Source organism: Kogia breviceps, chromosome 7 (genome assembly GCF_026419965.1).
Source record: "Kogia breviceps isolate mKogBre1 chromosome 7, mKogBre1 haplotype 1, whole genome shotgun sequence".
Taxonomy (NCBI): Eukaryota; Metazoa; Chordata; class Mammalia; order Artiodactyla; family Physeteridae; genus Kogia; species Kogia breviceps.
The window spans coordinates 34,189,540-34,202,327 of record NC_081316.1 but is presented as its reverse complement, the minus strand read 5'-3'; the positions used below and the strand labels follow the sequence as shown (position 1 = coordinate 34,202,327).

The 12,788-nt window shown below is 38.6% G+C and overlaps 1 protein-coding gene across 8 annotated transcripts in view; it reads left to right on the top strand.

The window, feature by feature from the left end:
* The window catches only part of GAS2 (growth arrest specific 2), a 161,102-nt gene extending 149,128 nt beyond the window's left edge, over nucleotides 1-11,974 (top strand). For 6 of the 8 annotated variants that reach the window (XM_067038086.1, XM_067038090.1, XM_067038087.1 and 3 more), the window contains one exon: nucleotides 10,735-11,912. In XM_067038086.1, the coding sequence (XP_066894187.1) occupies nucleotides 10,735-10,953 (219 nt within the window). In that variant the 3' untranslated portion in view covers nucleotides 10,954-11,912. Of the gene's footprint in view, nucleotides 1-10,734 lie in introns of all 8 variants that reach the window. The other 2 variants (XM_067038089.1, XM_067038091.1) reach the window with 2 other exon arrangements.
* The last annotated feature ends 814 nt before the right edge of the window (nucleotides 11,975-12,788 follow it).

Below are 12,788 nucleotides of genomic sequence, written 5' to 3'. Positions count from 1 at the left end.
TCAGCTCCCCTTTCTGAATAGATGGTGCATCTTGGGGGTAGATGAATTCTAGTTTCAGTTGGGTATATACCAGCTACAAATCCTTCCTCTAGACAACTGTTCCCTTTCCGGCACCATCATTTTCCAGCTCATTGCTTTCACTATGCTGAGTGTTCTATTAAATATTTATCATAACTTTGCCTTCCCTGTCTGAAATGGTGCCATGAACTGGTAATTAGATTGCGACTAAGGCTTCTTAATTTCCTTTGGTGCAGAACTGGGAAAATGGAGACCTTACGTAACGAGGAGATGAGAACTGACAGGCAGTTGGCAGTAAAGGCTCCTGCACATATTTCAAGGCAGATGCAAAGGGAACTTTTTACCAGTCAATGGTTACATTCATCTGCTAGCTGCTCTTCTCATGTTTGCTTCCCGAAAGAAGGTACTGAGAGTCATTTGTCTACGTTAAGCCTGGAAATTAAACTTTTTACCCCTCCAGAGGGAAACAACAGAAGCAGGCCAGGAATATTTTTCTGGCCACCCACAATAGCCGGAAGGTTTCTGATTCAAGGCCCTGTTCATGCTGGAGGATTGGCTCTCATCACTAGGACACTGCAACAGTTCACCCTTCAAATGAGGGTTTGAGGATTACATTCCCCCTGTTGTATAATTTATTACTGAAGACCACAAATCACAAAACTGGGAATCAGGAGACTAGGTCTGTGTTCTTGCTGTGTGTCCATGAGCTGCCCACCTAACCTCTTTTTCCCCATTTGTGCAATGGGAACAAATATTAACCTGCCAAACCACTGGGCAGGCGTGATAACAAAATGAAATGATTTAAGTGAAAGTATTTTGCAGGCTGTCAGAGATTTCTGCTCTACAGTTTCCTTTCAAAGTATGGGGCCCAGGGCAAAGCACTCTGGGTGTACCTAATTTTCAGTATTTTTGTATGGGTTAAACAATCAGGTTCAAATTTAAACAAATTCTTCCAAGCATGTATTAAGTTCCGTTTTATGTTCTGGGTCTGGGTACACTGAGAGCTGGGCGATATGATCATAAATGGAGACATCATAAAATGATAACACCTATTCCTAAAGAAAAGAGGTTTGTCCATGGGAAGAGTCTAGGTAAGAACTCAGACAACCATGACTCCTGGTGAAGCCCCTTTAGAATGTATAGTTAAGGGGTACTGAGTATGGCCTTCGAGGTCAGAGAAACTCAAGTTCAAATCTAAACTTTGTCACTTCCTAGCTAAGTAACTTTGGGCAATTGACTTCACCTTTCTGAGCTATCATGTTGTCATCTGTAAATGTCGATAATAATGCAAGCCACTTAGAGTTGCTACAAGAAGTGACTGAAATAAAATCCATAAGAAGCTTATCATCATCATCACAATAACAGTATTATTCTTCTAATAATAATTATAATAATGGCAGGTTGCTATTGAGTATCATGCCCCAGGCAACCTGGCTAAATGCTTGCACATATTAATATCTTTATCCAAAAAACTCTATAATCATTTTACAGATGAGAAACTGAAGCACAGAGAGATTCAATAAATGTCTTAGGGTTGTACAGCTAGTTAGTGGTAACCGTACCTAGGCAGTCTGGTAAAGACAAAACAGATGGTAGCTTCTGCTCTGGTGACTGTAGTTCAAATCTCTGAAGCGTTATTTAGGAAAAGGGCATAATAAACAAAAGGATGGTTAGGTAGATAAAAATGAGACAATAAATATGAAAAATTCTTTATAAACAATAAAACAATAATTCCAGAAGCTTGTTTATTTGGGTAGTATTTAACCATTTATAATTTCAAGTAGCTAGAGATGTTGAGATGAATCCCCAACCTGTGACAAAAAGGAGACTTCCTATGTCACCTGTGGTTAACAGAGCCTCTGCTGCCCTATTCACAGGTGACCTCATCACGTATCTTGAAAATGCAGGTTTCAGCCTTTCAACTAGGGATTGAACACCTGCCATCTTACTCCTCCAGGTGTCAGGGTACCTCAGGCAGCGAGCTGAATTCCCAGTTGCCCAATTTTCAGCGTATGCCATTTCAGTATAATATTAGATGATGACAGAGTCTGTTGTCTTATAAATTAATTTAAGACTCTTTCTCTGGATGACTGCATTCTAAAAACAATATTTTCACTCAAGTTATGAGGGATTGTAAAAGCATACCGAGAGCAGGGTTGGAAACATATGATGTCCCAGGAAGCCAAACTGATCTAAATTTAGGTGGGTTGTCTCCTCTCCTCAGTCCCTGTCAGAGATGGTTGCCTCTTAGAAGCATGGGTCAGGTGGAGAACAGTTCACAGACTGGGCAGAAATATGAGCCACTGTGGTCAGTTAAGTGGGGAAGGGCTTAATGAGAGTGACCCCAAACACTTAAGCATTGAAAGAGAGAGAGGAGGGAGTGAAAATTTTATCAAGTGGTTTGTTACTAGAGTGAACAATATTTTTTAAAAATATGCATTCCTGGTGTTATGAGAATTTGTGAAGGGAGATAATGAAGAGAATAATATACTTACTTTTGGATTCATTCAGGACGCTTTCTTCTTCTCTCCTTCTTTCCCCTTCTCCTTTCTCTCTCTTCTGTCCATTGCTCTATTGATTCTCAATACAATCTTCTGCTTTTAAATATGATCCCTGTTAAAGCTTCCTTCTCTGAACCAAAATCTATCTCTCTCAAAGGAATTCTTTAAACAATGTTTGATGTGGATTATCATTCACATCCTGGTTTGTTTTTTTTTTTTAGACTCTTCCTTCTAAAGACAAAGCATTTCATATTTCCTTTTTTCTTATCTTTCCATATGTGATGTTTTACATAGCACATATGGTAATAGTTGCCAGGTATACAAAGCTGAATAGGATGTGACCCTTTAGAGAGGTCAGAAAGATGTACAAGAAATAAAGCAACAAAGTAGGTGCTTTGCTTGAGGTCTGTGCAGGAAAATCTCAAGGTCCAAAGAAGGTCATCTAAATGTCAGAGAGTGCAAAAATATTCCATAAAGGCAGTGATCCCTGGGTGGAGCATTAGTAGGTGTTAACATTGTTCATTCATCCATCTAACAAACATTTATTGAGTGCCTATTATGTACTTTTCACTGCCCTAGGCCCTCAGGGCATAAAATTTATCAAGGAATAACCTTGTCTGGCACTCAACAAACATTTGTTGAATGGCAAATGGAAGAGACTCACTTTAATTCACCTGGTGAATGTGGAACAATTCTCTGCGTGTAGAAAGGGATGAAACTTTCAGGGGATTCTAAGGAGTTCAGAATATTTATTGGGTAAATAATTTGGAAGGTGGTCATGGGTACAGAAAGGTAGGGCCACAGTATAGTGCATAGTTGTGCAGTGTGCAACCTGCACAACAGTATGTGATCATTAAGCCATGGGCTTTTGTTCTGATGAGAAAGAGTCATATTCCTCAGATGGACTGGAACTAGAAATGGCTGAGAAACAATGCAGACAATGGAGAACCACTCACAGGTCCATTGCAAGGCAGTAGCCTGATCAGATTTTCCTTTTTCAAAGATCACTCTGGCACTGGAGTGGAGGATGGATTAGTGAAGTGTGAGAGACGATGAGGCATCCTGCTGGAAAGCTTTCACATCCTCAGGGTCTAATGACATTTATATTCAGAGCACTTGAGAGACACTCCTGTTTCCCTGCATTTTCAAGTTCACGGGCAAAAGACTCAAATCAGAATGAAAGAGATGTGTCAGTGTTTTGTTGAGAAGGTGGCGACACCTGAAGCATTTCATAGGAATTATGATTTAGGACAGACGTGAACATGCAAGCAGATCTATGCTGGGGAATTAATAAAATAAAGCTATCAAATATGGACCTAAATCATTTAACTGTAAATTCTGCATACCTAAAAGACATTTTCTGTTATTTATTTATCTTTGTTGGTGGTATTTTGCTTGTTTTTTGTTTGTATTATATAAATTTATGCAACCTGGTCACCTTAAAAACCAAAAACGTTACCAGTAAATCCATATTTCCTGGCTCTTTTATGTGACCATTTTTTTCATTTAGTAAAACATATGCTTTTCTGTGATCCATACATAAATATCAGCTCTGCCTTGTCAACAAAAAGTGAGTCGACGTAATTCTGATTAATGTGCCCAAGAAGAAGAAAAATACATACTTTTTCTTGCTTTAAGTTCTTAACAACTGCACATAATGTGATTGCAGTCTGTCTCTCCAATAATTAGAAAGGAAAAAAAATCTTCCTTAAGTCCTGTTATCACACATCATAAGAGCCAGACTACTAGACCCCCTGATACTGCAGTGATCTCAAAATTTGTAGGACGCTATTGATTAATCATTTCTACAACTTTTTGGATTTTCCATTATGTTGTAAGTTGATATAAGAGAATTAACTTATTTCCTTTCAACCCATTTTTTTCTTTAAATTATCTGGATGAGTTACAGAATTTGTTGTTTATGGGATAGTTTGTTACCTTACTGTGTTAGGAAAATAAGATTGAAAGGTGGTACTAGAAAGTGGGCTTTAGGTAAACATAGTGTAGCCTAACAAGATGTGCATTGAATCCAGTAAATCAAAAGACTTATCTGACATGTTATAAACCACTACTGGGTCAATATATTTAGTGATTCATCCACCTTTCAAGATTAGATTCATTTTTAGAATAATAATTTTTGGAAGAGTATAGCTGTTTAATTGTAAGGCCATGTACCAGATTGGGAGTAAAGGAGGTGTGATTTCTAGCCTGGCTCTGGGGACCCCCTGTGTGACCCTCTGTCTGCCAGTTTGTATATCTGACCTATATATGACCTCAATTTTTTTATCCTCCTTAATTCAAGAAGGCATATTTGTAGATTATCTGGCACATAGTAGGTGCTCTAATATTATGACTCTGTGTCAACTAAGAAAAAAGTTTCCCTTTTGCTGACACATGAGAGGAGACATACTAAGAAAACAACACATAGTTAAATACCATAATAGGACAAAGGCAGGAATCAAAATGCCCTTGGTAAGAATGGGAGTTCTTTTTCCCATTACTAGAAGAAATTATTAAAAAACAAAAACATAACTTTGAGACATACTGATTCTTTTCCCTGGGCAAGGTATGTATGTCACTCATAGACATCAAAAAAGAAAATGTTTAGCAATAACCCAGATCTGCTTATGAAACTTCATTAAGGCCTTTGGGAGAAATGTTGAGACAAGATTTTTATTTTGTTCTTTTCCCCTTCAGCATTGAGAAATGTTGCTAAATTGGTAAAGAATCTTCTTCCCTTTGTTAGAATTGGGGGCATGGTGAGGAATGAGGTCAACTGTAGAAAATAGCAATGTTAGAATAGGCCTAATATGCAAAAACTACTGCTTTGCAATGTGCAGTGTTGGGGAATATTTGTAGCAACTCTAACTTATTTTTCTTTACCCAAGAGAAGTGCAACTAGCACAGTGAGATCAGCTTGATGCTTTGTGACAACTTAGACAGGTGGGATAGGGAGGGTGGGAGGGAGGCTCAAGACGGAGGGGAGATGGGGATATACGTATACACATAGCTGATTCACTGTGTTGTACAGCAGAAGCTAACACAACATTGTAAAGCAATTATACTCCAAAAAAGATATTTTAAAAAGAGAGAAATGCAACAAACAACATAGAAAACTACACTGAATACTCAATTCACATGTATATTAGCCCTATTAGCCAAAACGAGTTATCTTTTGGAAAGGAGAACACAAAATTGTTCAACATTGTGAAGCATTAAAAATAAAGGATCTGTAAAATGAACACTGAACAGAGAATCAAAGCCCAGTTCTCCTTATGCCAACAGATACCTATAAATATATTTTATTGTGTTACCTGTACTTGACACATATTTATTTCTGAAATAATTAGAGCCACTTAGAGGATAACCTTCTTAAATTAAATGCAATATTTATTTAAAGTTTATTAGGACATAAAACTATAAATCATTTTATATGAGCATTTAATCTGCTTAAGCAACTTATAACTATTTCTGACATTGATAATTCCTTGCCTGTGCTAAATTATCACTTGTAAGTAACTAAGCAGGTATGAAAATCCAAATCTAGGAGCTTTACAGAATAAGTAGATACAGTATAATAGACAAAAACAAAAGGATTCTTGTCCCAGTTCTGTCACTGATTTGTTGTGTGATCTTGCACAAGTTGTTTAAGAGCATCAGTTCTTCTAAGATCATCAGTTTTACTCTCTATAAAATGGGAGTAATACTGATACTGATATCTTACATTAGGCAAAGTAAGTAGTATGGAAAGATACATGAAAAGGAGTACTATATGGTTACATTATTGACACTGTTCTGAGATCACATATGTGAGAGTCCAAACATGAGAGGTACATCATCACTCTTTTCAGAGAGCTCCATATTATTAAAAGGGGCATACAGGTAAATTAATAGCTACAATTCGGTAGAATGAGCAAAGCAGTGAAATCATGTATAAACTAAACAGGACATGTCAAGGAAGGATTCCCTTATCAATGAGGGGTATGACCCTGGAAGATTTTTTCAGGTGGAGGTGATGTTTGAATTGGGGAAATGTCTGTGGTCCTGGTGAGCAGGGAGGGAAGAACAGAAAGGACATTCCACATTTAGGGGCAAATTTGCAAAAGCATGAAAGAAAGAGTATGTTATCTGGGAATATAGAACTACAAGTATTCATGGGTCCCAGGGCTCAGGGAAGGGATGAAGCTGGCAGGAGTAGTCACGGAGAGTAACATATGCAAATAAAGTGACTCACCCTACAGGAGAGAGGGAGGTACTGAAAGTATTTAGGCAGGACACGATCACACTTGCACTTATGGAATTCCATTTGGTGGCAGTTTACTAAATGGATTGGACACAGCGAGCCCTCTACAATAGACCAAGGAAAGATGGATTCCTGAACTAAATAGTGGCAATGGTAGCAAAGATCCTGAGAAACATTTAGTGGGAAATGAATGTTTTTGGTATCTGACTAGGTACAGAGGTTGCTCATGTCACCAACCCTATGATGAAAGACCTGTGGGGCCCTAGTGGAAGGAAGAGGGCAGGTTGCCTTTGCATTTGGAAACTCCAGGAAGAAACAAGGGCTAAAGTTATAGTTTGGGGACACAAAAGTAGATGGCAGTGAAAACCATGAGGTTGCAAATAGAGAGTGGTTAGACTGAGAAAAGCAGTAGAGAAAGGACAGATAACTTCAGAATCCTCTGGAAAAGCAAAACTTAAAAATAGGTAGAAATACAATTTGTGAAGGAAGCAGAGAGAGAGCCCTCAGGGTAGGTATCAGGAGATCCAGGAAAGAGAGTCTTGTCATGGAGAGTAAAAGAGTAGGGAGTTTCAAGGAAGGAGTGTCAATACTATCAGATACCTTATTTGAATGATCAAAGAAGACAAGGATTAGGGACAGACCACTGGATTTGATAATTCTAGAAGTCATCTGGTTTTCTTTCTCATGCAGTCAGTTAGGCAGGAGCAATGCCTACTGTTGGTTGGACAGTAAATAGGAAATTAGAAGTGAAAACATTGAGTGTAAACTTAACTGTCAGGAAGCTCAGGTGTAAGGAGAAGGTATGAGAGCAAAATAGACTGGGATGAAAGAAGAAGAGTTTTCTTTGCACAAGAGTGGGAGGTGCTTGGATACGTTTATTTCTTAAAGGGTAAGGACCATTATACGCTAAATTGGAAACAGAGAGAAGAAGGATGAGATGTTTGATGTAGCTGGGTTCTTCATGAGCGGAAATGGGGATTAGGACAGGGGGGAGGACTTGACCTTGAACAGAAGGAGTTATTTCTGTGACAAGAAAGGCAGGGTAAAGGATAAAATGTAGGTTGGAGTGAATTAGCCAGTGGAGGTACCAAGAGAGAGGAAACCATGCCTGACACAGATGAAATCATGGTAGACTGATGAGGATGAAATGGGTAGTGTACTTGAGAATAATAGAGAGGAATAAGAAATGGGATTGACCAAAACAAAAAAATAAAAGGCTCAATTAATTGCACTTGGTCTAATGTCACGAATCTCTGAGGTGGAAGGAGTTCTTCCCGAAGAGCTCAGCAGCTCAGCCCTGATTTAGGAAGAAGATTATACACTTAATCCAAGGTTGGGGTTTGGCACATTAAATGCTGTGAAGAGAAGGAAGGGTTGAGAGCAATTTAGTTTATAGCAGGTCGATTTGATTTTAGGTTAAACAATAGGGATTTTGTTTATGGACTTGAGGTTGGCTTTCATTTCTTCCTTTTCTTTTCTTGAGACAACATGTTCTAAGAAAAGGCACGGAATTTAAATCTCTACAATCAGGCTATAGGAACACCTGTAGCTCTGATATCTTAATCCCATGCTTGAAACTTGTCCAGTTTGACCATTGGCTTTCTTTGGGAAATTATAGGTTGCTGATTAGCTATAGGAAGATTCTGGAAGACGAGATGGACAGAAATTTAATTCCTGTGTTACTCACATTCAGAATGACTCTGTCTCATTGAATCCACCTTGCATTGTCCTATGGATTCATTAAAGAATCTGCAAGCAGACTTTTTGCCTTCATGATCATATATTCCAGGCTGAAAAGCGTTTCTGTCACTGTTTCCCCGAGTTCACTAATTGTTTAAAAACTCTTCTGGCTGGCGGTTCTTTCTGGTTGAAACAGCCTGCTTACAGTCAAGTGAACTTGGGCGTTCTGCTGGGGACATTCATACCAAGGACATTTAGAGGCAATTCTTAAATGGAATTTACAGGCCTAGGAGGTACCAGAACTTCAACAATAGGCAAGAGCAGTGCTCTTGGAACAATGGGAGAAAAGGTCAAAGTGCTCTTTTGACCCTGGCCTTTGTAGTTTTTGTCCCAGTAACTCCCAAGTTTTGAAAACAGGAAGTAGAGGCACACCCAGGAACTTGTGGGAATGAAAATAGGCCCATAAAATTATAAAAGCCTTGATGGATTTTATAAGGAGGAGCTGTTGTGGGAAGAGTACTAGATTGGGAGTCAGGAAATCACATTAAAGATCTGGGCCTCAGTATCTTCATCCTAAACAACAGGAACATGGTACCACTGGCGGACCTGGGGAGGCAGAATGGTTATAAGCTAAATCCTGACTCCTCTTATCTGCTTTATATTTCATGGGTTCCCACTGAGATTTTATTTAATGAGTAGATGCTGGTGCTAAAATAAGTTTGAAGCCTTCTTGTTAGAAAATGTTTCCCCAGATCCTTTTCTATTCTAAAATTCTAATATTCTAAGTGAAAATAACCAGTATAGTTACACTTAATTCTCATGAGTCTAATAGTTTTAATTATTGTTATTCAGCACATTTTTATTACTTTCCACGATATTTGATTTTGAAAACTACCTTATGTCAGCCCCATGTTTCAGGATTTCTTACCTTGAGCCTATGGATGGATTTTTGGGAGTCTGTGAAAGCCCTAAATATATATGCAATATTTTGTGGGTACAGGCATAGAGAAAGAAAATCCAAAACTTTCATCAGAATCTCAACAGCAAAGGGCAAAGTCTTCTCCCACTGGATAAGAGTCAAAAAATCCAGATCTGAAGGTAACACAGAGTGAGAGAAGTTCAGAGAGATTTCATTTCACTTTTCATGAAAAGTACTTACCAAACCCCTCCCAAACCTATATCCCCTTCCCAAGATTACATTGCCATTGTGTGTTCATCATATTTCGGGCAGGGGAGAGGTCTTTGGTGAAGGTACAACATTCCCCCTTATTCTTACATTTTGTGATATTTGAAAGAAGTCAAGATCAGATCTTTGGCTCCCCTGTGCCAATCCTCCACAACTGGACATGTTTTTACTAGGTAGAAAGAACCACATATTCTTCACCTTTTCAATTTGTAGCCTTGTTAACCCTGGAGCTCTGGATGGTTCATGGCCCTGAAGGTAAGGGTTTTGTTTTTTTTGCTTTTGTTTTGTTTCTCAAGAAGTATTCTATTGTAATTAAGAAGAATGAGCGTAAAGACAACACAAATGTTTGGCCATTCCATAATATCTTTCCTTGAAAGCCTCAGACAGTGGCTAGGGAAGATTTCAATTTTTCTGAGTGCATTTTCAATTCTATTTTGCCTTGAGTATTTGTGTGATTATTAACTTTATATTACAAAAATAGATAAACAACAAGGATTTACTGTATAGTACAGGGACTACACTCAATATCTTGTAATAAACTATAATGGGATAGAATTGAAAAGAAAAGAATATATATACATATATATGTATAAACGAATCACTTTGCTGTACACCTGAAACTAACAATATTGTAAATCAACTATACTTCAATTAAAAAAAACTATATTCCATAGCAGGCATTTCCATGGTCTTTTAAGTCCTGGTTCAGAGGGGAATAACCCACTGGGGAGAACAGAGCTCTGATCCGAGGCAGCAAGCAGGAAATTGGGCAATGATGAGGCTGTGATGTGTAACATCAGGTGTCAGAGTCAGCAAGGAGCCTCTAGACTCTGTGAACCAAGCAAGGGATTGTACCTACACCCTGATTCCCACAGCAGGGCAAAGCTGGATCCTGGGGATATGTACCATGCGTGATCCACTTGCATGGGAAAAACAAAGCTTCTCTCATAAACTGTATGCTAACTCAGACACTGTGCAAGAAGTGGAAGGACAATGGGGGCTTGAAAAACAAAACAGAAAACAATAACAACGCTAGAGCTGGAAGCTGATTTGAGATACTGCAAGAATTCTCAGAATTTAACTCTTTTGCTCTCTTTTCATTCCAGATGCTGCACAACAAGCATGTCATGGTCCGTGTGGGAGGAGGTTGGGAAACTTTTGCAGGGTATTTGTTGAAACACGACCCCTGCCGGATGCTGCAGATCTCCCGTGTGGATGGCAAGACATCCCCCATCCAGAGCAAATCTCCAACCCTCAAGGACATGAATCCAGATAATTACCTGGTGGTCTCTGCCAATTATAAGGGAAAGAAGGAAATTAAATGAAACTAGGTGGTCACTACAAGGGGACTCTCATAATGGCCTGTATCCACATCTCCAGTAGTCAGTTTAGTTCACATGCTCTGAAAATTACTTTGGAAAAAGACATAACAGAAAGACGTCATCATGTTGAAACATGCTCAAAGAGTAGCACTATTTATTTTGAATGCTTCTGTAGAAAATGACCTATTAAAAGAAATCATCAACTCAGATTTAAATTAGACAAATTGTAGGCAAATCATTGTTTCTCAATATGTGAACATGGTATTTAGAACACAATATTAGCAATACAATTCTAGCTAAAGATAAAAATTATTAGAAGAAAATAGGATTTACAGTTAAGTCAACAGAAAGTGCCTGCCTAATGTGTACAGAATAACAGCACCCCAGACATTTTTTATAATTGCAGGATTTTTAAGCTGATTTTTAAAAAGTGACAATTAGTGTGATGATGTGCTACTAAAAATATCCAACAGCACACTATAAAGTAAAGTACAGTGTATCCACGACAGTAATACGTTACTGGAAAGGCCACTTCAGAAAAGTTTACATTCACTTGGAAGAATGCCTTAAAGTTTACCCCTTATCTCTGAACAAACACCTGGGGCACTTTTGGAAGTTTTCACTACACCCCTTAGAGAATGGCTTATGAGTTGTTTACACATTCCTAGACACATGGCTGTGTTGGGCCTGAGTGTAATTCACACACATAAGCTGACATACATTTATATTTTGAAAGAGTAAATTGTACAGTCAAATGTCCATTGACTTCATGTAATTTCAAAGCATTTTCTTATTATATCTTTAGTTAACCCAACTTTGCTGTGCTGTCTAGTAAAGTAATTTCACTGTAGCTAATAATGTTACAGACTTATGTATACCCTTGTATACCTAGGACAGGGCTGTTTTGTACCCATAAACAGCAAAATGTTGTCCTCACTGATTGAAGAATTAAAAAGATGTTAAAAAAATTTTACGTGTCTCTATATCAATGCTTCATTCTGAAATAAAGATCATATTCAAATGGCAACGTCCCCTGGGAGTTACAGGAAGAGCCAAATTATGGTTACCTACCACTTCTTCTCTTTGGGTACCTGAGCGGTTCTGGTGTTTGCTCTCCTTAGCAGAGAGTCTAGGTCTTATCGCAAACAGTCCTTTAAGTGCTGACCTGAATATAAAAAGTATAGGCGAAGTATGGGCTTCCCTGGTGGCGCAGTGGTTGAGAGTCTGCCTGCCGATGCGGGGATCACGGGTTCGTGCCCTGGTCCGGGAGGATCCCACGTGCCGCGGAGCGGCTGGGCCCGTGAGCCGTGGCCGCTGGGCCTGCGCGTCCGGGAAAAAAAAAAATCTTAAAAAAAAGTATAGGCGAAGTAAATTTGTTGTTTCCTCATTTTTCAACAAAGACAAAATCCACCTTTCTTGCTGCAGAAAGTCAGAGAGGAAATATCTCAGTTTGTCACATGAATGATTTAATCAAAGCAGACAAAAACTTTTTTTTTTTGCTTTTGGTTTTTATTGAATTTTATTTATTTTTTTTATACAGCAGGTTCTTATTAGTCATCAATTTTATACACATCAGTGTATACATGTCAATCCCAATCTCCCAATTCATCACACCTCCCCCACCCCCCACCGCTTTCCCCCCTTGGTGTCCATTTGTTTGTTCTCTACATCTGTGTCTCAGTTTCTGCCCTGCAAACCGGTTCATCTGTACCATTTTTCTAGGTTCCACATATATGCGTTAATATAGGATATTTGTTTTTCTGACTTACTGCACCCTGTATGACAGTCTCTAGGTCCATCCACATCTCTACAAATGACCCAATTTCTTTCCTTTTTAT